The 24,476-nt window shown below is 42.1% G+C and overlaps 2 protein-coding genes across 8 annotated transcripts in view; one reads left to right on the top strand and one right to left on the bottom strand.

Annotated features, from left to right (window-relative positions):
- Positions 1-15,652, bottom strand: part of YBEY (ybeY metalloendoribonuclease) — a 29,837-nt gene extending 14,185 nt beyond the window's left edge. For 2 of the 6 annotated variants that reach the window (XM_075001502.1, XM_075001496.1), the window contains exons 1-4: positions 15,318-15,641; positions 14,942-15,020; positions 14,258-14,504; positions 5,439-5,570 (exon numbers count right to left, since the gene is read on the bottom strand). In XM_075001502.1, the coding sequence (XP_074857603.1) occupies positions 5,439-5,570; positions 14,258-14,467 (342 nt within the window). In that variant the 5' untranslated portion in view covers positions 14,468-14,504; positions 14,942-15,020; positions 15,318-15,641. Of the gene's footprint in view, positions 1-5,438; positions 5,571-14,257; positions 14,505-14,941; positions 15,021-15,317 lie in introns of all 6 variants that reach the window. The other 4 variants (XM_075001498.1, XM_075001497.1, XM_075001499.1 and 1 more) reach the window with 4 other exon arrangements.
- A 77-nt stretch (positions 15,653-15,729) lies between these two features.
- Positions 15,730-24,476, top strand: part of MCM3AP (minichromosome maintenance complex component 3 associated protein) — a 71,435-nt gene continuing 62,688 nt past the window's right edge. The window contains exons 1-5 of one of the 2 annotated variants that reach the window (XM_075002115.1): positions 15,730-15,749; positions 16,113-16,253; positions 18,978-20,302; positions 21,999-22,219; positions 22,838-22,916. In XM_075002115.1, the coding sequence (XP_074858216.1) occupies positions 19,075-20,302; positions 21,999-22,219; positions 22,838-22,916 (1,528 nt within the window). In that variant the 5' untranslated portion in view covers positions 15,730-15,749; positions 16,113-16,253; positions 18,978-19,074. Of the gene's footprint in view, positions 15,750-16,109; positions 16,254-18,977; positions 20,303-21,998; positions 22,220-22,837; positions 22,917-24,476 lie in introns of those variants that run through there. The other variant, XM_075002117.1, reaches the window with a different exon arrangement.

Raw genomic sequence — 24,476 nt, 5'->3', positions numbered from 1 at the left:
AGATGAGGGTACTATAAGGTGAGTGCATAACTGGATAACCGTACCCAGAGAGAAGTTCTTAATGGTTCTCAATCCTGCTGGAAAAGTATAACAAGTGGGGTTCTGCAGGGGTCTGTGTTAGGATCGGTTCTGTTCAATATCTTCCTCAATGATTTAGATATTGGCATAGAAAGTACGCTTATTAAGTTTGCAGATGATACCAAGCTGGGAGGGGTTGCAACTGCTTTGGAGGATAGGGTCATAATTCAAAATGATCTGGATAAATTGGAGAAATGGTCTGAGGTAAACAGGATGAAGTTGAATAAGGACAAATGCAAAGTGCTCCACTTGGGAAGGAACAATCAGTTTCACACATACAGAATGGGGAGAGACTCTCTAGGAATGACTACAGCAGAAAGGGATCTAGGGGTTATAGTGGACCACAAGCTAAATATGAGTCAACAGTGTGATGCTGTTGCAAAAAAAGCAAACATGATTCTGGGATGCATTAACAGGTGCGTTGTGAACAAGACATGAGACGTCATTCTTCTGTTCTACTCTGTGCTGGTTAGGCCTCACTTGGAGTATTGTGTCCAGTTCTGGGCACCGCAGTTCCAGAAAGATTTGGAGAAATTACAGAGGGTCCGGAAAAGAGTGACAAGAATGATTAAAGGTCTAGAGAATGTGACCTATGAAGAAAGGCTGAAAGAATTGGGCTTGTTCAGTTTGGAAAAGAGAAGATTGAGGGGCGACATGATAGCGGTTTTCAGGTATCTAAAAGGGTGTCATAAGGAGGAGGGAGAAAACTTGTTCTTCTTGTCCTCTGAGGATTGAACAAGAGGCAATGGGCTTAAACTGCAGCAAGGGACGTTTACGCTGGACATTAGGAAAAAGTTCCTAACAGTCAGGGTGGTCAAACAGTGGAATAAATTGCCAGGGGAGGTTGTGGAATCTCCACTGCTGGAGATATTTAAGAACAGGTTAGACAGATGTCTATCATGGATGGTTTAGACAGTACTTGGTCCTGCCATTGGAGCAGGGGGCTGGACTCGATGGCCTGTCGAGGTCCCTTCCAGTCCTTGTATTCTATGATTCTATGATTCTAGTAAGAACATAAGAACATAAGAATGGCCATACTGGGTCAGACCAAAGGTCCATCCAGCCCAGTATCCCGTCTGCCGACAGTGGCCAATGCCAGGTGCCCCAGAGAAGGAGAACAGAAGACAATGATCAAGTGATTTATCTCTTGCCATCCATCTCCTGCCCTTGTACTGAAGGCTAGGGCACCATACTTTACCCCTGGCTAATAGCCATTTATGAACCTAACCTGTAAAAATTTATCAAGCTCTTTTTTAAACCCTAATAGAGTCCTGGCCTTCACAGCCTCCTCCGGCAACGAGTTCCACAGGTTGACTGTGCGCTGTGTGAAGAAAAATTTCCTTTTATTAGTTTTGAACCTACTACCCATCAATTTCATTTGGTGTCCCCTAGTTCTTGTATTATGGGAAAAGGTAAATAATTTTTCTATATTCACTTTCTCCACACCATTCATGATTTTATATACCTCTATCATATTGCCCCTCAATCGCCTCTTTTCCAAACTGAAAAGTCCCAGTCTCTCTAGCCTCTCCCCATATGGGACCCGTTCCAAACCCCTAATCATCTTAGTCGCCCTTTTCTGTACCTTTTCTAATGCCAATATATCTTTTTTGAGGTGAGGAGACCACATCTGCACACAGTACTCAAGATGTGGGTGTACCATAGTTTTATACAGGGGAAGTATGATATCTTCTGTCTTATTATCTATCCCTTTTTTAATAATTCCTAACATCCTATTTGCTTTACTAACTGCCGCTGCACACTGTGTGGATGTCTTCAGAGAGCTATCCACTATAACTCCAAGATCCCTTTCCTGATCTGTCGTAGCTAAATTTGACCCCATCATGTTGTACGTGTAATTTGGGTTATTTTTTCCAATGTGCATTACCTTACACTTACCCACATTAAATTTCATTTGCCATTTTGCTGCCCAATCACTCAGTTTGCTGAGATCTTTTTGTAGTTCTTCACAATCCCTTTTGGTTTTGACTGTCCTGAACAACTTGGTGTCATCTGCAAACTTTGCCACCTCACTGCTTACCTCATTTTCTAGATCATTGATGAACAAGTTGAACAGGATCGGTCCCAGGACTGACCCTTGGGGAACACCACTAGTTACCCCACTCCATTGTGAAAATTTACCATTTATTCCAACCCTTTGTTTTCTGTCTTTTAACCAATTCCCGATCCATGAAAGGATCTTTCCTCCTATCCCATGACCGCCTAATTTACATAAAAGCCTTTGGTGTGGGACCGTGTCAAAGGCTTTCTGGAAATCTAGGTATATTATGTCCACTGGGTGCCCCTTGTCCGCATGTTTATTAACCCCTTCAAAGAATTCTAATAGATTAGTTAAACATGACTTCGCTCTGCAGAAACCATGCTGACTTTTGCCCAACAATTCGTGCTCTTCTACATGCCTTGCAATTTTATTCTTTACTATTGTTTCTATTAATTTGCCTGGTACTGATGTTAGACTTATCGGTCTATAATTGCCAGGGTGTCCTCTGGAGCCTTTTTTAAATATTGGCGTTATATTGGCCATCTTCCAGTCATTGGGTACCGAAGCGAATTTAAAGGATAGGTTACAAACCACTGTTAATAACTCCGCAATTTCACATTTGAGTTCTTTCAGAACCCTTGGGTGAATACCGTCTGGTCCTGGAGACTTGTTACTATTCAGCTTATCAATTAACTCCAAAACCTCCTCTAATGTCACTTCAATCTGGGAGAGTTCCTCAGATTTGTCACCTAAAAAGGCTGGCTCAGATTTAGGAACCTCTGTAACATCCTCAGCCGTGAAGACTGAAGCAAAGAAATCATTTAATCGCTCCGCAATGGCACTGTCTTCCTTGATTGCTCCTTTTATATCTTTATCGTCCAAGGGCCCCACTGCTTTTTTAGCAGGCTTCCTGCTTCTAATGTATTTAAAAAAACATTTTACTATCATTTTTTGAATTTTTGGCTAGCTGTTCCTCAAAATCTTTTTTGGCTTTTCTTACTACGTTATGACACTTAATTTGGGAGTGTTTATGTTCCTTTCTATTTTCCTCGCTAGGATTTGACTTCCACTTTTTAAAAGCTGCCCTTTTCTCTCTCACTGCCTTTTTAACATGGCTGTTAAGCCATGGTGGTTCTCTGTTAGGTCTCTTACTGTGTTTTTTTATTTGGAGTATACATTTAAGTTGGGCCTCTAGTATGGTGTCTTTAAACAGTTTCCATGCAGCTTCCAGGGATTTTAGTTTAGTTACTCTACCTTTTAGTTTCTGTTTAACTAGCTTCCTCATTTTAGTGTAATACCCCTTTTTGAAATTAAATGCCAGAGTGTTTGACCGTTGCGGTGTTCTTGCCAACACAGGAATATTAAAAGTTCTTATATTGTGGTCACTATTTCCAAGTGGTCCAGTAACAGTTACCTCTTGGACCAAATCCTGCATTCCAGTCAGGACTAGATTGAGAATTGACTCTCCCCTTGTGGGTTCCTCTACTAGCTGCTCCAAGAAGCAGTCATTTAAGGCATCAAGAAATTTAATCTCTGAATCCCGTCCTGAGGTGACATGTACTCAATCAATATGGGGATAATTGAAATCTCCTATTATTACTGTGTTTTTTATTGTGATAGCCTCTTTAATCTCCCTTAACATTTCACCATCACTATCACTGTCCTGGTTAGGTGGTCGGTAATATATTCCTAATGCCATATTCATATTAGAGGAATGAATTGTTATCCATAATGATTCTATGGAACATTTTGATTCCTTTAGGATTTTTGTTTCATTTGATTCTATATTATCCTTCACATATAATACCACTCCGCCACCCGCACGACCTGTTCTGTCTTTCCGATATAATTTATATCCCGGTATGATAGTGTCCCACTGATTGTCCTCATTCCACCATGTTTCTGTGATGCCTATTATGTCAACTTCCTCCTTTGATATGAGGTACTCCAGTTCACCCATCTTATTAGACAGACTCCTAGCATTTGTGTAAAAGCACTTTAAAAAACTACCACTATTTATATGTCCGCCTTTCACAGACGCCCTGGATTTTTTTATATGCGATTGTTTCACATCTGATCTTGCCCATATATTATTTCCCACATTCCCTATCTGACTAACTTCTAGGGCATCCCTATCTATGGCGCCTCATGTAAGAGAAGTCTCCGTCCGATCCACGTGCTCCCCCGCACCAATCGGCTTTCCCCCACCTCTTAGTTTAAAAAGTGCTCTACGACCTTTTTAATGTTTAATGCCAGCAGTCTGGATCCACCTTGATTTAGGTAGAGCCCATCATTCCTGTATAGGCTCCCCCTACCCCAAAAGTGTCCCCAGTTCCTAATAAATCTAAACCCCTCTTCCCTACACCATCGTCTCATCCACGCATTGAGACTCTGAAGTTCTGCCTGTCTATCTGGCCCTGCGCGTGGAACTGGAAGCATTTCAGAGAATGCCACCATAGATGTTCTGGATTTCAGTCTCTTTCCTAGTAACCTAAATTTGGCCTCCAGAACATCTCTTCTACCCTTCCCTATGTCATTGGTACTGACATGTACCATGACCACTGGCTCCTCCCCAGCACTGCCCATAAGTCTGTCTAGATGCCTCGAGAGATCCACAACCTTCGCACCAGGGAGGCAAGTCACCATACGGTTCTCCCGGTCATCACAAACCCAACTATCTATATTTCTAATGATCGAATCCCCCACTACTAAAACCTGCTTCTTCCTAACAGCTGGCGCTCCCTCCCCCGGAGAAGTATCCTCGGCGCGAGAGGATACCATAGCACCCTCTGGAAGGAGGGTCCCAACTATGGGATGGTTTCCCTCTGCTCCCATTGACTGCCTTTCATCCTCCGTAACAGCATCAGGACTGTCAGACTGGAGGTGGGACAGCCCTACTATGTCCCGGAAGGTCTCATCAACAAACACCTCTGCCTTCCTTAGCTCCTCCAGTTCAGCCACCCTGGCCTCCAAAGCACGCACTCGGTCTCTGAGGGCCAGGAGCTCCTTGCATCGCGCGCACACACACGCCACCCACCCACAGGGTAGGTAGTCATACATATTGCACTTGACACAATAAACAGGATAGCCCCCACTCTGCTGCTGAGCTTCTGCCTCCATTTCCTACTCTAATTATATATGAGGGTTTTATTAAATGTTTCAGATAGAGGTTGTTATAAAGGATTTAAGTTTAAGGGCAATAGAAGTCACTGGCTCCCTCCAAGCTCCCCCTCTAAACTCCCCTCTCAAAACTCCCTCCTGTTAGCACTCACCCTGTTCGCAAGCTCCCTGGTCGCTTACTAGCGGGGTTTAAGTGCTCGGCCTCCTTGATAGCTCCTCCCTGATAGCAAATACTTACCGTAAGAATATTGTAGTAATCCTCTCCATTTTCTTGGCATTGATGATAGATATACTCTACGCCTAGGAAAATGTCACCAAGATTGTATTCATCTCGAAAATTAGGTTGTGGCAGCTCACCTGGTTTTAGATTCTGAAATACAGAAGCCCTTTAAAAAGTTATCATGCATAAGAATCTGGTTATACAGAGTACTTTTCATTCTTAAGGCTTTCCAAATTTGCCACAAACTAATGAGCTACACACAGATACAAAAATGGTGGTTCATGCAAATAGAACCTGAGACAGAAAGACTTTTTACTGGTAGAGGAAAATAGCTAGGGACGCAATAATATCCACCAAGACGGTAAACAGAACCTTGAGTTAACAATATCATATAAAGCTGTGAAATATTTGCTATATACAGTGTCAGGGAACTTATATAAGTCCAGCACCTAAAATTTACACATCCTTGATTTGCTTAGTTTAAGTCTAGACAGCCCACAGCAAGCATTCTGCATCCCAGGTTTAGAGACCTGAGCTAGTGGTAACATGCTAAAAACAGCTGTGTTACTTCAGGAGGACATCTGTGCCAAAATTTTAAAAATTCTGTAAAATTCTGCATATTTTGTCAAAATAACACAACATAAAAATGTAAGTTTCAATTATATTGGTAATTTATGTCAAAATATCTGTAGGTGGGTATGCCTGTAACAATACTGACAAAAAATAAACAGATTCTGGTAATTTTTTTTTGACAAATAGACTCCTTAGTAGGCATATTAACGCAGAACTTTGTGCAGTCATTACAATACAGAACTTAATTTCCTGTACCTAGCAGAAGCAGTGCAAAAACTTGGGAGAGTTGGGGTAATGGTCGCTGTGGTGCCATGTCAGTGAACCTGAACTCATCTGGCCCTTCATTCTGGCTATTGGAGGAGTGAGGCCAGCAGAAGTGATGTAAGGACATGCTGAAGGCACACATGAGAAGGTGTAGCACTGGTAATGACACTTGGGAGAACCTTGTTCAGAACTGTCTCCTCAGTGGACAGTGGTAATCCATGAGGGAATGGTGCAATTTGAGAGGTCCCGTTGCAGCAGAGATGAGGAGAGGCAGAGAAGGAGTAAAGACCAGCAAATATTGTCCCAACAGCTACCAACACCTGCCATTTCTGCAATAAGATCTGTGGCTCCAGAGTCCGGTTGGTCAGCCATCAATGGACTCACAAACAGAAGGGTGACATGAAGTCATCCTACTTGTTATTGAGTATTGAGTCCAGCATCACAGTGGCCTCTGGTGAGCCAAAGACAGAACTGGGGCACTCAAGCAAAATGTACTTAAGAAGGAAAATACAAATACAAAATTATGTGAGACAGAGGAATTCTGTGTCTACAGTGCTTTGAAGTTGCAGCTTGGGTGGGAGCTCAGCTCAAACTTCTGCCAGAGCCACAACTTTAAAGAACTGGAACAAGAAGTAATGGACTTAAATTGCAGCAAGGGAGGTTTAGAGTGGAAATTCGAAAAATCTTCCTAACTTTCAGGCTGTTTAAAAACTAGAATAAATTGCCTATATCTAATGTTAGTACTGGGCAAATCAGTTGAAACCACAGTAAAGAACAAAATTGTCAGACACATAGAAGAACATAATTTGTTGGGTGAAAGTCAACATGGTTTCTGTAAAGGGAAATCACATCTTACTAATCTATTAAAGTTCTATGAAGGGGTCAACAAATGTGGATTAGGGGGATCCAGTAGATGTAGCGTTCTTGGAGTTCCAGAAAGCCTTTGACAAAGTCCCTCACTAAATGCTCTTACATAAATTAAGTTGTCACGGGATAAGAGGGAAGTCTTTTCATGGACTGAGAACTGGTTAAAAGACAGAAAACAGAGGGTAGGAAGAAATGGTAAATTTTCAGAATGGAAAGAGGTAACTAATGGTGTTCCCAAAGGTCAGTCCTAGCACCAATCCTATTCAACTTATTCATACATGATCTTGAGAAAGGGATAAACTGTGAGGTGTCAAAGTTTGCAGACAATACTAAAGTTCAAATCAATATCTAAGATGCCTATATACCAATGCAAGAAGTATGGGTAATAAACAGGAAGAACTGGAAGTGCTAATAAATAAATACAACTATGATATCATTGGCATCACAGAAACTTGGTGGGATAATACACATGATTGGAATGTTGGTATTGAAGGCTACAGCCCGGTTAGGAAAGATAGACAGGGAAAAAAGGGGGGAGGTGTTGCCTCATATATAAAAAGTGTACACACTTGGACTGAGGTGGAGATGGACATAGGAGATGGACGTGTTGAGAGTCTGTGGGTTAGTTTAAGAGGGGTAAAAAACAAGGGTGATGTCCTGTTAGGAGTCTACTACAGGCCACCTAACCAGGTGGAAGAGGTGGAGGATGCTTTTTTTAAACAACTAACAAAATCATCCAGAGCCCAGGATTTGGTGGTGATGGGGGACTTTAACTATCCAGATATATGCTGGGACACTAATACAGCGAGGCACAGACTATCCAATAAGTTCTTAGACTGCATTGGAGACAATTTTTTATTCCAAAAAGTTGAAAAAGCCAGCAGGGGAGAAACTGTACTGGATTTGATTTTAACAAATAAGGAGGACTTGGTCGAGAATTTGAATGTGGGAGGCTGCTTGGGTGAAAGTGATCATGAAATCATAGAATTCACAATTCTAAGGACTGGTAGGAGGGAAAATAGCAAAATAGAGATGATGGATTTCAGGAAGGCAGATTTTGGTAAACTCAGAGAGCTGGTAGGTAAGATCCCATGGGAGGAAAAACTGAGGGAAAAAACAACTGAGGAGCGTTGGCAGTTTTTCAAAGCGACATTATTAAGGGCCCAAAAACAAGCTATTCCCCTATGTAGCAAAGATAGTAGATATGGGCAAAGACCGCCTTGGCTTAACAAGGAGATCCTGCATGATCTCAAACTAAAAAAGGAATCCTATAAAAAATGGAAACTAGGACAAATTACAAAGAATGAACATAGGCAAATAACACAGGAATGCAGGAGTAAAATTAGAAAGGCTAAGGCACAAAATGAGCTCCAACTAGCTACAGGCATAAAGGGTAACAAGAAGGCCTTTTACAAATATATTAGAAACAGGAGGAAGACCAAGGACAGGGTAGGGCCATTGCTCAGTGAGGTGGGAGAAACAGTAACGGGGAACTTGGAAATGGCAGAGATGCTTAATGACTTCTTTGTTTCGGTCTTCACAGAGAAGTCTGAAGGAATGCCTGACATAGTGAATGCTGGTGGAAAAGGGGCAGAGTTAGTTTTTGAAATAAAAAAAGAACAAGTTAAAAACCATTTGGAAAAATTAGATGTCTGCAAGTCACCAGGGCCTGATGAAATGTATCCTAGAATCCTGAAGGAGCTGATAGAAGAGGTAGCTGAGCCGTTAGCTCTCATTTTTGGAAAGTCATGGGAGACAAGAGAGATTCCAGAAGACTGGAAGAGGGCAAATATAGTGCCCATCTATAAAAAGGGGAATAAGAATAACCCAGGAAATTACAGGCCAGTCAGCTTAACTTCTGTGCCAGGAAAGGTAATGGAGCAGGTAGTTAAGGAAGTCACCTGCAAGCACTTGGAAGGTAGTAAAGTGATAGGGAACAGCCAGCATGGTTTTGTAAAAAACAAATCATGTCAAACCAACCTGATAGCTTTTTTTGACACGATAACGAGACTCGTAGATAAGGGAGAAGCAGTGGATGTGGTATACCTAGACTTTAGTAAAGCATTTGATACGGTCTTGCATAATATTCTTATCGACAAACTAGGCAAGTCGAACTTAAATGGGGCTGCAATAAGGTGGGTGCATAACTGGCTGGCTAATCGTACCCCGAGAGTAGTTGTTAATGGTGCTCAATCCTGCTGGAAAAGTATAAAGAGTGGGGTTCCGCAGGGGTCTGTTTTGGGACCGGGTCTGTTCAATATCTTCATTAATGATTTGGATATTGGCATAGAAAGTATGCTTATTAAGTTTGCAGATGATACCAAGCTGGGAGGGGTTGCAACTACCTTGGAGAATAGGGTCATAATTCAAAATGATCTAGATAAATTGGCGAAATGGTCTGAAGTAAACAGGATGAAGTTTAATAAAGATAAATGTAAGGTGCTGCACTTAGGAAGGAATAATCTGTTTCACACATACAGAATGGGAAAAGACTGTCTAGGAAGGAGCACAGCAGAAAGGGATCTAGGGGTTCTAGTAGATCACAAGTTAAATATGAGTCAACAGTGTGATGCTGTTGCAAAAAAAGCAAACATGATTCTGGGATGCACTAGTGTAGCCAGACAAAGTCTCCCCCTTACAAGCCAGCTTGCTCGTTGCCCACCCCGACTGAGGAGCACACAGGGCACGGAAACGGCTGCTGACAGCACAGTCTTTGATGCCCTCATTGAGGCCCAGATATGCTGGCTTATCGTGACCCTGAGAAGCAGAAAGTACAGCTAGAAGGCTAACAGGCCAGACTGTCAACATGAGGGGGGGGGGGGACCCTCAGAAATCACCCCAGCTGGCATTGATCAATATGATGCACACACACAATCACCCAGAAGGGGACGTGCCCCGCCCGCACAAAAGAATGTCCTGTACTCCTAAATTGTTTATCTCTTGTCTTACAAGTGCAAACTAAGTAGAAATGCCCTTGTAACAAACTGGAGTCACAAAGACAGACCAGTATGATCTGGCACCATAGATAAGAAAGAGAATACATAACCCAAAAGGGGTATAAAAGATGGGTCCAGCAGAACTCTAACTTTGAGTGCATTCCACCAACTTCCTGCTGGTCGGGTCAGGTGATTGCCTCCCGAGGTCCACTACTGGGGACGCCCAACCTCGTATTCGTCTTTCCGCGGAATTGAGTGACCGATCCGGCTTGGCTATGCTGGTATCGAGAGACGCAGAGAGGGTAAGATACACCCATGCTAGGTCTCTGACTTTTTTTTTGTGCACAGCTAAAGAATTAGAGCTCTGTAACTAGATGTCATTGTGCCAAGATATCATTGTGTTAGATGATAACAGATATCTTTGTATTGGATTGTAACATAACTTGTTAACACCTGTACTTTGCTAGCACATAAGAAGTAAACAATAGCCTTTTGTAACCGCACGCTTATAACTGTAGCTTAATAAACTTGTAACTAGTTAAGATTCAAGCCTAACTATTTTGTTAACCCTTTTGTCACTGCAACACAGCCGGCACAACAAAAGAACTTTAACCGTTTGGTTACTACAGCCTGGCCGTGGGTGAGTGTGCTAGGAGCTGCCTGCTCTAACAGTAAAAAACTGGGTTGTTTAGGACCCATGGGAGTACCTCACCGCACATTACCTGGCCACCGGCTAACAACTAGCAGGTGTGTTGTGAACAAGACACGAGAAATCATTCTACCGCTCTACTCTGCGCTGGTTAGGGCTCAGCTGGAATATTGTGTCCAGTTCTGGGCACCCCAATTCAAGAAAGATGTGGAGAAATTAGAGAAGGTCCAGAGAAGAGCAACTAGAATGATAAAAGGTCTGGAGAACATGACTTATGAAGAAAGGCTGAAAGAATTGGGCTTGTTTAGCTTGGAAAAAAGAAGATTGAGGGGGGACATGATAGCGGTTTTCAGATATCTTAAAGGGTGTCATAAGGAGGAGGGAGAAAACTTGTTCTTCTTGGCCTCTGAGGAGAGAACAAGAGGCAATGGACTTAAGCTGCAGCAAGGGAAGTTTAACTTGGACATTAGGAAAAATTTCCTAACTGTCAGGGTGGTCAAGTACTGGAATAAGTTGCCAAGGGAGGTTGTAGAATCTCCCTCGCTGGAGATATTTAAGAACAGATTAGATAGATGTCTATCAGGGATGGTGTAGATAGTGGTCGGTCCTGCCGTTGGGGCAGGGGACTGGACTCGATGGCCTCTCAAGGCCCCTTCCGGTCCTAGTGTTCTATGATTCTATGATTAAACTGCTCAAGAGAGTAAGACCAAAGCAGACTGTGAAGAAATTCCAAAAGACCTCAGAAAACTGTGTGATTGGGCAAAAAAATGGCAAATGAAATTTATTATGGATAAACGTAAAATACTGCACATTGGAAAAAATAACCCCAAATATACTTACAGTATAAGGGAAGCTAATTTAGCTACAACTAATTAGGAAAGAGATTTTAGAGTCATCATAGATAGCCCTCTGAAAACATCCATGCAGTGTGCAGCAACAGTGAAAAAAGCAAACAGGATATTAGGAACCATTACAAAAGGGATAGAGAATAAGATGGAGAATATCTTATTGCTCTTATACAGTAGTCCCTCAATTTACTCAAGGGTTGCGTTCCCATGCACCCTCGCGTAACTGGAATTTCACGTAAGTTGTGGGGCAGCTTCTTCTCCAGCAGAACACAAGTTCTGCAGCCAAGGAAGCAGCAGTAGCACTGGAGCTCCTTTTGAAAGGCAAATCCTGGGTTGCAGGGACAGCTGGGGTGCGTTAACCCTGGTGGTGGGCTGGTGCCGTGGGAGGTGGGGAAGGTGGGGTTAAGCCTGTGCTGGGTTAGGGCTGCAGGGGGGTGGAGAGGTGGAGTTGAGCTGGAGCCATGTGAGGCAGGGGGGGCCAGTGTACCAGGATGGGGTGGGCGGGTGAGCTAGAGCCATGCATGTGCGTGGTGAGCTGGGCCACGAGGGGTTTGAACTGGGGCCAGGGCTGGGGATGGGGTGTTCAGCTGGAGCCACACGTGAGGGGTGAGACCTGGAGCTGAAGCCAGGCACAGGGGTGGAGGGTGAACTGGAGCTGTGAGCGGGGTTGTGGGGGGTGCGGTTCGGACAGGGCTCGGGGACAGCGAGATTTTGAGTTGTGTTGAACTCACATTAATGCAAGCTAAGCACAACTCGCACTCGTGCATTTTGAGGGTTTACTGTATAAAACCGTGGTACTCCTACATCTTGAATACTGCGTACAGATGTGGTCTCCTCATCTCAAAAATATATATATTGGCATTAGAAAAGGTTCAGAAAAGGGCAACTAAAATTATTAGGGGTTTGGAACAAGTCCCATATGAAGAGAAATAAAGAGATTAGGACTTTTCAACTTGGAAAAGAGGAGACTAAAGAGGGAATGTGATAGAGGTATATAAAATCATGAATGGTGTGGAAAAAGTGAACAAGAAAAAATTATTTACTTGTTTTCATAATATCAGAACTAGAGAACCCCAAATGAAATTAATGGGCAGATTTAAAAGAAATTAAGAGAAGTTCTTCTTCACACAACGCACAGTCAACCTGTGGAACTCCTTGCCAGAGGAGGCTGTGAAGGCTAAGACTTTAACAGGGTTTAAAAAAGAGGTAGAGAAATTCATGGTGGATAGGTCCATGACTGGCTATTAGCCAGATGCATAAGGAATGGTGTCCCTAGCTTCTGTTTGTCACAAGATGGAGATGGACGACAGGAGAGAGATCACTTGGCTTGATTGTTACCTGTTTGGTCCACCCCTTCTGGGGCCCGTGATATTGGCCACTGTTGGCAGACAGGATACTGGGCTGGATGGACCTTTGGTCTGACCCAGCATGATCATTCTTATGCCTAGGGAAGTTGTGGAATCTCCATCACTGGAGACAAATCAGTTGGGGGCCACACATATGAGAAGCAAAACAAACAAACAAACAAACAAACAAAAAAAACCCAATCCTCACTGAAGTGGGCCCCCAACTGTACGGGAATCCAGGGCTATTGGATCTGGGTGGGAGGGATGGTGTAGGAGCAGGCTTGAAAGTGGGGGGTCTAGGTGGTTGGGAGGGTGCAGAAGTGGGCTGGGTGTGTGGGTCTACATTGGAGAAAGGGTGGTGGAGGGTTTGGGGTGTGAGGTCTGGAAGGGAGGGGGCAGGAGTAGGTGTGGAGTGCGCAGGAGAGGTTACAAGAAAAGGCGGTGGGGTCTGGGCAAGAGGGGATAAGCAGGGAGTTTGGGGTAGCGGGGTCTGGGACGGAGGGAGGGGTCCATGTGATGGTGGGAGAGAGGATGCAGAAAGGAAGTGGGAGTGGGGGGCTCTTGATGCGGGGGTTTAGGATCTGGGCATAGGGTGCAGCTTACTTGCTCTGGATGCATATGGCTTTGTACCCCTTCCCTCTACTCCCAGGCACTTCACTTCAGTGCTCTGATTTCCTGGAATTCTGACCAATCAGAACAGCAGTATGAAGCCTCCAGGCACACTGCCAAGGCTGCTAGGGCTCCCGCTCCCTTCCTCCAAGCCGGAGGAACAGCACTGAGCAGCAGCAGAACCTGGAGCCGCTCCCTACTCCCCATCCTCCAGCTCCCGGCAGAGCCACATACTGAATCCACTCCCAGCTTGAGAATAAACAGAATAAGCAGACATCAAGTGACCCACACCCTCTAGTTCATTCTCAGCTTCCCAGGGGTAACATTTTAACTGCTGCCTGCTGTCTTTGGGAGTAGAATTTTTGAAATGACAAGCAGGCAATACTGTGTATAATTTGACTCATGACTTTGTCTTCAAGTATTTATGATGTCAAGCAAGGAAGAACATATAAAACATCTAATAAGAATTGCTGAATACATTTTCTAAGAACATACTCTCGAAGAGCCCTGAAAAAGTCCCAAATCACCATCTAGTTCCACAAAATGACCAGGATCAACTGAAGGATGACTATGTCCTGATGTATCATCACAGAGAGCCACTGCAGTAAAGTATATCAAATCACTTTAGTAGTTAATAAGATTTATGGTGCTTTCTCTAATGGCTTGCAAAGAAGCCAGCCGTATTATGCAAACCAAGAAAGTAGTTATGGAAAGGAAAAGGGGGAGGAGGAGAAATCAATTTTACCTCATGAAAGGGGAAGGAAAGTACATCAGTTGGGACATCTTTTTGCCTGTAGGTGCTGTTAAGAAGTTGAATGTTTCTGTTATTAACACAGATAACACCCAGGTCAAACTGCTGAATGTTCAAAATCTTCCGAAGGATTTCTAAACTTCTGCGAAGTGGGATTCTCCGGAGGGGTATGACTTTCTGCAGATTTCGAATGACTAAACTCATCTCAGTAGAAACTGTTCAAGAGATGGCCCTGGGATACCTGCAAATTAATTATAGATATATATAAGAGTATTAGGCAGTGATAGGAACTAATAATCCAACAGCAGCTATGGGATGCTCTTGTTGCTTTAGGATCTGAGAAAGCATAGACAAAGATATAGTGGAGGGTAGAATACTTAATTTAGGAAGCGAGTTGCTCTAACTTAGACAAAGCAGCCTGTATAACTGATTGTCAAGCCTCTGAACTATCAAATTTCCTTGTACCATTTCAAATCTAGAACAAGTCAGTCCTATCAGTAACCAAACTGTTAGTTCCATTATATTCCTTAGATAAATATGCTAGATCTTAGGTCTGGAGGTGGAAACAACCCTCTCTCCTTAAAGGCAGACCCTCTAGGCCAGGCTTAAAGCATATAAACTAGCAGTGTAAGGCAGTATCTGTTATCTAGAGTTCACCCAAGTCCACTGGATAGAGACCTTTTGTGTAGTGCTGTCTGTGTGCCAGCTTTCACATCCCCAGAAAGATAGGAACGGACCAAACAAGATGAACAAAGTCCTGGAAAAACAACCAGAAAGGGCGACTGAAAACACAAATTACTTTAATAAGCAAACAAATAAGAGAAGACATAATTGGAAAAGTACACAAATAACAAGAGATGTGAAAATATTACTGAAGCTATAAAATCAGGCACTCTGGAATTCGAGGGTGCCAAAAGGAGGTTGTCTGCAATTGTAATTCTGCCCCCTTAGGCGCATCCCTTCTGGTAAACAAGCAGTTCTGTAGCACCTTAAAGACCGAAAATTTTATTCATTAGGTAATGAGCTGTGATATAAGTGACCAAGTGGGTCTTACCTAGGAAAACTCATGAACCAATAAAATTGCTGAGCTGTAAGAACTGCTTGTTTGTGTGTAGTGCAGACTGACCAAGAATGTCCCCTCTGGTGAAACTGCTAATGACACGACCATTTGTCCAGTAGCCCACACGCGGATTCATACCGTGCCCAGGCCTGCCCTGCTGAGGACTTGACCTGCCAGGCAGGCAGGGAATGGGGCACGCGGCCCCAGACAGAGAACGGCTTTGTGGGAAGACAGTCCGCGCTTACGCGCCTGCCCCGACAGCCAAACTACGGCTATCGGCTCCCCACACCCCGACAGAGGTTCCCGCGAGCGCTGACCTCCGAACAGCGAGGACCGGAAACGGAGGAGCTGTCTCTGTGCCGCCCAGCTAGCGCGCACGCGCAGAGGAAGGAGACGCCATGGTGGCGTTGCGACGGAGCCGGCCTGGTGAGAGTGGGGTGGGGTGGGGTGGGGTGGGGTCGGGTCTGGGGTCGGTCCCGTGTGGCGCAGTGCTCGACCGGAGTGCGGTGCCGGCCCTATCCTGATCCCTTCTCAGTCTCCTCTCCGCGTGTATTCTTGTGGAGCTCGTCCTTGGACCCCATTCTCCTATCCCTTGGCCGCTAGTAGCGCTCCTCGGCCCCCATTCTCCTCTTCCTGGACACTGACTCCCTCAGCCCCTGTTGTCTGGTGTCCCTCTCCCCAGCATCAGCACCCCCCTTTTCAGCCCCGCACTCCTTCTCCCTGGTAGTCATTTGGCGTCATATGACCTATAGGTATTCTTTGTTCACTGTGCTCGTCCTGTGTCTGAAGAGAGAGTTCCGATGTTACCTGCGGCAGCGGGCCTGGACAGAGGATTCGATGCACTTTTGCCGTTTGATTTATCGCTTCTGAAGTAGGTTCAATCCAGACACTAGGAATTTACGGAAAATTATGTTAATCCTCCAAATTCAGGTATGTGCGCTTTACCAGGACTGTCTCTGTCCCATATGGAAAAGTGCATTTTATAACTAGAGTCTGGCTGGTCTTTGGAGTGGCTAGCTATAATACGTTATTTTGGGAAACAGTTTATGACTTTTTCGTTCCTTTTTCTGGTGCAGCAGTCTCTTGAAAGTAGTACATAGGAAATGGTTCGAAAAGTAACTAAACTGTTAAGTATCAGTAACTGCAGTAAAATTCAACACAACCTTTTCAGGTAAGGGGCAAGCTAACATTGTGCACTTAATTTTTTGTTGTTGTTGTTAAAGGCAGCTAGTCACAAAGCTTTAGTGTCAAATATGGGGGAAAATCCTTAGCATTGATAATATATTTTAGGCCTCATTACTCATCTGGATCTGTATGGGCAGACCTTTATATCCACTCAGAACTACCTATTACATGAAAGTGCCTGGAAGGATGCGGGTGCAGGATCAAGGCCTTCATTGTAATGGTTGTATGTATGGTAGATAATTTTCACCTTGTGATTTAAGAAGCCTGAGGGATTTTAAAACGTAGCTGGAAAATGAACAAAACAAACATAATTGTTCACTCTCTGTTACTATAATTGTTTAGGTATATGAGAACTAGGAATTCTGTAAGGAAATTGATGGTGCACTAGAGCAATGTTTCTTAAACTTTTTGAGACCACCAAACAATATTTTTATGCTGAACACATGTGAAAATTATCCTAAAAATTGTCAGACCCAAAAAAAAACCAAACAGCAACATATACAGCAAAAACAAAGCGAAGTAATTTAATCGGGTAGCATACTAATGAAGTGGTAATATCATATCTGGCTGTAATAGAAAATATATACCATCTGTGAGTTGTTCAAGAAACACCAGTGTTCCTCAGAACACAGTTTAAGAAACACTGCACTAGACTTCCAGGGAATAAAGAAAATGATTAACTCGGAAAAGGACATTTTGGAGAAGCTAAATAATTTCAGTCTTCACCAAAGAGGGTGTTAAGGAACTAGCTGTCCTGACCTACTCTCTTCAGGTAATAAAGAGTGAGACATTGTGAGAGACTGAAGTGTCAGTAGTTGCCCAACCAGGTTGATTAAATAGTATCAAGTCATGAAGATTGGACGGTTCAACTATGAGTTCTGAAGGAAGTTAGGAATCAGGTGACTGCTGCTAACAAAGCTATACAATTTATTATATTCTGCTGTTGTGTCACAAGACTGGAGAATAATACCCATCTTTAAAAAGAGCAATAGAAGCAATTTTGTGAACCTTACTATGGCGCCAGTTTAAATTGTTGAAAAATAATTCATTTTAACACACCTATGAATATGAAAAAAAAAACAGTCAAGTAGCAATTTAAAGACTAACAAAGTATTAGGGGATGAGCTTTTGTGGGACAGACCCACTTCTTCAGATCAGGTTCTGGTATGGCTATGAACTGAAGAAGTCGGTCTGTCCCACGAAAGCTCATCCCCTAATAAATTACTTCATTAGTCTTTAAAGTGCTACTTGATTGAATTTTGTTTTGATGCGATACAGACTAACACTGCTCTCTCTCTCTCTGTCACCTATGAATATGGTATAATAAGGCTGAAGTGGTATGGCTTCTAGATATCAGTCCAGTAGCCGTGTTACTCTGTAGCTTCACAAATAACAAGCAGTCCTGTAACACCTTAAAGGCTGTGATTAATTAGGTAATGAGCTTTCCTGAGTAATCTTCATAATTTTATTAGAGTAAACAGTTAGAATCCAGGGTTTATATAGAGGGGAGGGAGGGGAATGAAGAAGGAAAAAATGTGTTGAATTTGCAGATGAATTCTGATTTGTATGTTTCCCTCTGTAATTATGTGGTGAACTCCTTTTGTAGGAGAATGACTATTTTTAAATTGACATTTAAATCGGACATTAACAGAGATCTCAATAATCTTATGCATTACAAGGGCAATTTTCCCACCTTAGATATTCACAGGAACAACACATGTTCTACAGCACTTAATTTGATTAGTAACAGAGACAAAGCTGTGCTCTCTCTGTTACTAATCAACATGCAAGGCACTACATATAGCCATTTGGAGTGGAAATCCACCACTTAATTTGTTTCATCTGCTTATCCTAATAGTGGTGGGTGACCCCTTTTTTGACTCCTTCTTTATATCCCCCCTCCCATATAAACCCTGGTTTCTAATTGTCTACTCGAGTTATTTGATTAAGTGGGTTTTAACCACTAAAGCTCATTACTTAATGCATTTGTTACTCTTTAAGGGGTCATAACACTGGTGGTTATTAGTATGCTTTCTATGAAGGGAAGTTCCCTTTCTTCTACATACTCAAATTGCTTGAGATTATCCGCAAAAAAAAATGGATAAGGGACTGGTAGATTAGGACTTTGAAAAAGTTCCTCACAGGATTATTAAGAAAAATGACTTAATCATAAGACAAAAGAAAGTGTTATAGAGTAATAGCGTTTAAGGCTAGAAGGGAGCACTAGATTGTCAACATTGACCTGTATTGCAGAGGCTCTTATAAATCCATTAACTGTCATTGCGTGGATGAGAAACCACAGAAGAGAGAGAACAAGATGCAAGACTGTTTTTGAGCAAAGTAAAATGTTAATAGATTTTTGCAACTATATAGTATAAACAAAAATAGTAATTTGCTTGTTTAAACTTCAGCATTACAAATGGAAACCAATTTTAAAAAGTAATGCAGTGTTACATACTTGTATTTCAGATTAATAGAATGGCTGTCTGGTTGGAAACTGAAAGTTAACGGATGTTCAATGCGTAAACTATCTTTGGAAGATATTTCCTAACTCCTAGTTTTGAAGATGAACCCTAACAATCCTTTTCGTGGACAGCAGTCTGCTGCTTTCCAAGCACCATCTGATAGTTCTGTAAGAATGTTCCAAGCTCAAACACCATTTCAGTTTGGTCAGCCCTCTCTGTTTGGACAGGGCAGTGGAGGCTCTGTACAGAACCTTGGGTTTTCCCAGCCATCCAGCTTTACTCAGCCTTCAGGATTAAGCCATGGCTCTTCATGTCAAACCTTGAGGTTTGGGCTACCCTCTGGGTTTACACCATCTTATGGTCTTACCCAACCTACTCCTTTTGTGGCTCCTTCTGCACCAGGTAGCCCTTCTCTTGTTGGAAACCAGGGATTCAGTTTTAAACCACCTACTAACCTTGCAACCTTAAGGAATGCTTCCAATTTTGGAGTTACACCTGGAGAAGTTTCAAGTAGTGGCTTTGTGGGATCAGAATTCAGCTTTAAACCAGTAGAAAATGCAGTATTTAAACCAATCTTTGGTGCTGGTTCTGAGCCAGAGAAAACACAAAGCCAGGTCATCCCAACATCTTTCAAGTTTTCCCATCCAGTTAGTAGTGGGCCTGGACTACTGGCTCCTTTTGGCCTTTCTCAAGAGACAAGTAGCTCTGGTACTAGTACAAACTTCAGCTTTTCAAAACCAGCTAGCAGTAGTAATTTGCCATCTTCCTTTGCTTCTTTGCCAAGTAGAACAGTAGAGGATGACAATAAAGGAACAAAGCCACTCTTTGGAAGCCCTATCAGCAGCTTCACTTCTTTTTCTAGTTCCTCTACTGGGTCTTTGGATTTGGGAGGAAACTTTCAAGTCAGTATATCAACTAAATCAGAACATGAGGAAGCCCAGAATGAGCCACTAGGCAGCCTTGTAAAAGGAATGAAAAGAAAGGAAGAACGAGATCGTTCCCCAAGAGGACGGGATTATGATGTTTCAGAGGAATCAGAGATTGCATCTAGGAGTGAATATCCTCCAGATAAGCGGCCTGTTCGGTTAAATCGGCCACGTGGAGGAGGAGGAGGAGGCTTGTTTAGCCGAACGTTACAAGATGTGCTAAAAAGCAATAAAGATAGTGGACATGTTAAGAAAGAGTCAAAAAAGGAAAGAGTATCTGTAGAATCTGGAGAAAATGAACAGATATTGGGTGCAATTCAGTCTGTGTATGGAGCATCACGGCACTCAGTATCATTTAAAGATGAAGAAAGTACAGAGAAAATGGAAGAGAAAACTAAGGAAGGTAGGTGCTGAGAATTGGCACGACTCAGTAAATCAGGTAATGGAAATGATGGCTACTGAGAGAAGTTAATAGGAATGCTTACTCTCTTTAAAGTTTTTGTTTTTCAAAGGGATTCTGTGTGTTTCTCTTTGGAGGCTTAGTGCTTTTGTTTTACATCCTATCATGAAAGTGCCGTTTTCAGTTTTTGCTACCAACGGTGGTTGCTGCTTTTGTGATGGACTGACCAGTGCATGCTGTTGAATAGCTCTGTATTGCTTCTAAATTATCTGAAGTGGCGTATGCTTACTCCTTTGATCAAACATCACTGTACTGGAGGCTCACCTCAGTGGTATTAATCAAAAGTTAATTACTCTCCTTGGGGTTGGAATTGACTGACTGACTAGTACAGATTATGGGCCAGTAAGGAAAACATAAAAGCTGCAATTTAAAAAAATGGCACTGGGAGATGTATAGGACATATCTCTTCTCTCAATCCCTTTTGTGGTTGCTATTGTATTTAAGCCAATCAAGGAATATGTTTTGCTGTCTGTAGCTTATTTCAGCTGTTGCAAAGTTGTGCCGCTCTTCAGGCAAAAAGTTCTGTAAACTGTACTTGGGGTTTGATTTTTTTTGTCACTGGGTTGATTGTTTTTTCAGAGTTCCTTCTTGTATTCCTCCCTCTTTTCTCACATACTCTTCTTGCAAGTGTCGTCTTAATCTTTGCACAGATGCATTGTAACTGTGATAATGGGCCCTTTCTAAATATTAATACAGTAATTCTGTGTAACCTTTCAGTTGCCTCCTAACACAATACCTCCAAGTTTCCCTGAAAATTCTGAGATGTCCTGATTTTTTTCCTTTGTAACCCTCCCCCCTTTGCTTTTTTTCTCTCTCTCTCTCTCTTCCCTTTCCCATTTTCTTCTCCACTGATGACTTTGTGGCTTTTTTCTGTGGATGACTGTGTCATAATGTGCACTCAGTGTGGGATTTAAGGCTACTTAGCATTTCTTGAGTTCTGCAACCTTAATGATCTTTTACTGTAGCTTTTCAAAGAAATTAGCTTTTCATATGATAGGCACAAGGGAACCTAACTTTTTACGTCACCTTATTTACTGTCACTTCATCACCAACTATATGTGATTGCGTATTGCATAGTCCATTTTTGTGCTGCCACATAGCTAAAGAGTACTTTTAAAATATATGGTTGCACATGTTGCCTGTTGTAATGAAGAATTCTTCATTATAGGGATTCATTAAAATTCACACAAGAACTTTGAATTTCCTTCCTTTGTTAATTCAGAAGGAGGTCAGCATTGTTTTTCAGCACTGCCAACACTTCCAGTGCTTACTGGGCTTTTAGAAGATCGCTCTGGGTAAATTATAGCTAAATAACAGCACAGAATACAGAGAGCCAAGGTGGTGACTGGAAACAAGCTTAATGGGAATGGCAGGAAAGTAAGCTACAGCCATGTTAAGTGATCATTCAGCTAACTAAAATCATGGCAGATTACAGATGTTCCCTGATGAGAGAGCTCTGTATTAGAGAGGTTCAACTTGTAAAATAATTCAATCTGCAGTATAAATTTGTGTTTCAGACGTCAGTACCGCTGCTTAATGCAAACTTCTGATTTAACACCTATGTTTCTGGGATCCAAAATAAGTAGCCACAGACAGTTTTAGAACCTGATTTTGAGATTCTTTGAACACTTTCTCTCAGATTCTACTAAAATGACCCCTTTATGTCGAAATCGAGGCCGCGAGAGTATGGACAGCCTTAGTGGCTTGTCTCCAAGTGAAGTCACAGCAATCCAGTGCAAAAATATCCCTGACTACCTTAATGACAAGAGTGTGCTGGAGAAGCATTTTGGACGGACAAAAGTCCGGCGCATCAATACCAGACGTAGCAAAAAGCTGGCTATTATTCATTTTTTTGATCATGTGAGTATATTTAATTTAAATATAAAAATAGATGTGTGGTAACTAAATATTTGTCCTGATTGTGTACAGTTATTCACTGTGATGGAGTTAATGGATTTCTGCTTTTGCCAATCAGCCTCTGGAGACCAGATTATATTGTAACCTATCAGATCAGTAGTACAGGGTATATTGAAGGGACAGCATGGAGACCTCTGTTGCTAACATGTGCTTTGTGTGTTCTGTGGTTAAAATGAGACTTCCAGTCTCAAGAGCTGTCAATCTTATACAGTATTTAATACGGCACTGCAGAATTCAGCTTTATGTGACTGTCTCCATAAGGCAATCTTTTGCTAGTAGATGCTGGCTACCTGTAGCATTTGGCATTTTATATGCATGTTGGGAGATTGCTGAACTCCCAGTGAAACAAACATATCTTAAATGTTTGTTTGTCTTATATACATATGAGCATCTGATGGAAGTGAGTCTGTGCTCACAAAAGCTCACGCTCAAAACTTTTCTGTTAGTCTATAAGGTGCCACAGGACCCTTTGTTGCTTAAACATATCTTTGTAAAGGATATGTAGACTTTACATCTTGTTCTGATGCTAATTGTCCCCTGGTATTTCATACTGTTTGTCAGGCCGCTGCTGCTCAGGCAAGGAAGAGGGCAAAAGGTTTACACAAAGACATAGTAACATTTTGGCACAAGAAGAAAACAAGTAAGCTTTTATTTTCTGTGTTTCTTCTAGGTGTGATATAAGAGGGAGACAATCATTTGATTTTAGAGGAGTGACACCTCTTTGCACCATTTGGAATTTAGCTCCAGATGTAAAACGCTGTTTCTGTGGGTTTTTAGCTCCAGATGTAAAACACTGTTTCTGTGGGTTTTTATTCCTTTTGTCATGGGCACCAAAAAACAAAGGCTGTGCTTCTGTATAACATCTGATTTTTATAGTGTGTTTGTAAAAAAAAATATATATACTTGGAGTAAAAATTCAAAAGCAAAGAAAAGAAATTCTTCGTGATATAACAAATATGCTGTCCTCCCACTTCACCACTGTTTTTTCCATAAGGACTAAATGCAGGTCTTGAACTTAATTGTCCCACATAAAAGGTGTAATGCCTTTATTAAGCACTCCTGGATAAATATCCAGTTAGGCATTAGCTGATGTGAATGTTGCTAAAACTGGTTTTGTGAGTAGCAGGAGCCTAATGCTGTAAAATAATTCTGCAAAATAATGGGTGGGTGATATTTTGAGAACTATTTGCATAAAAAGAGAGGCTGGTTTGTCCTTCTAACATTCTTTCAAATTAGTAAGCAGGTGGAAAATTGACTTCTAGGGCAGATATACTCTCCCTTGCTGAATTTAACTTTTGACGGAAGGTTACATGAGGAGCCATGGTGATATCTTCAGTTTCTTTCCTGTCCCCCCTTTCCTTCCGTTGTTGGCCACTTAGTTATGTCTCTCTTTCGTATATTCTGTTAAAATAAGTGTTTCAATTTAATAGATTTGTGTAAGTCTGTCCCCCCATGAGTCGTAATGAACAGTTCTCGTAGATGGTGGTCAAGTTTGGAAGTATACCTTCCGTATTAACTTGCCTTTGGAACAAAACGCTCTAGTTAACTTTATTTCTAAATATATTCCAAGGACCTGTGTGTCACTGTGGTCCTCTGCATAGTCAAAGACCAGGACTAAAAGTATGACCTCATCGTTACACAGTCCTAAATTTCCCCATAAAAAATTATTGTAAACTGTTGCAGGGTTGTCTTTTTGAGATTAAAACACCCTGAAGCAATAGCTCTGAGAGTGCTTACTTGACCATGCTCATCTCATGATGACATTAACTTTGGAACCCCAATATAAAAGTAGCATCATCTTAATTATTTCACAAGTAAAAAGCAGTCCTGTTGTACCTTAAAGACTAACAAGTTTATTAGCCCATGAACTTTTTGTTGGTGAGAAAGTGAACCTTACCTGTGGAGTCTCATGGCCTAATAAATTTGTTAGTCTTTAAGGTGCTACAGGAGTGCTTTTTATTTGTGAAGCTACAGACTAATATGGTTACAGCTCTGAGACTTACTACACTACTGATTATTTTAACAGAACAACCTAGCCAACATGCCAGATGTGTGCTTTTGCCAAAGAGCACACACACGTTCTCAGCTTTCCGTGGAGTTCAGATTAAAGTTGTGAGGACACATGCACATCTGAAAATGCGTTTATTCTGGTAAACCTGTTTATCCAAATGTCTTAGGAGGCATTCAGACAGAAATTCTT

The sequence above is a fragment of the Carettochelys insculpta genome, chromosome 8 (assembly GCF_033958435.1).
Source record: "Carettochelys insculpta isolate YL-2023 chromosome 8, ASM3395843v1, whole genome shotgun sequence".
Taxonomy (NCBI): domain Eukaryota; kingdom Metazoa; phylum Chordata; order Testudines; family Carettochelyidae; genus Carettochelys; species Carettochelys insculpta.
Note: the sequence above shows the minus strand (reverse complement) of the source record. Positions and strands in the feature narration are given on the sequence as shown.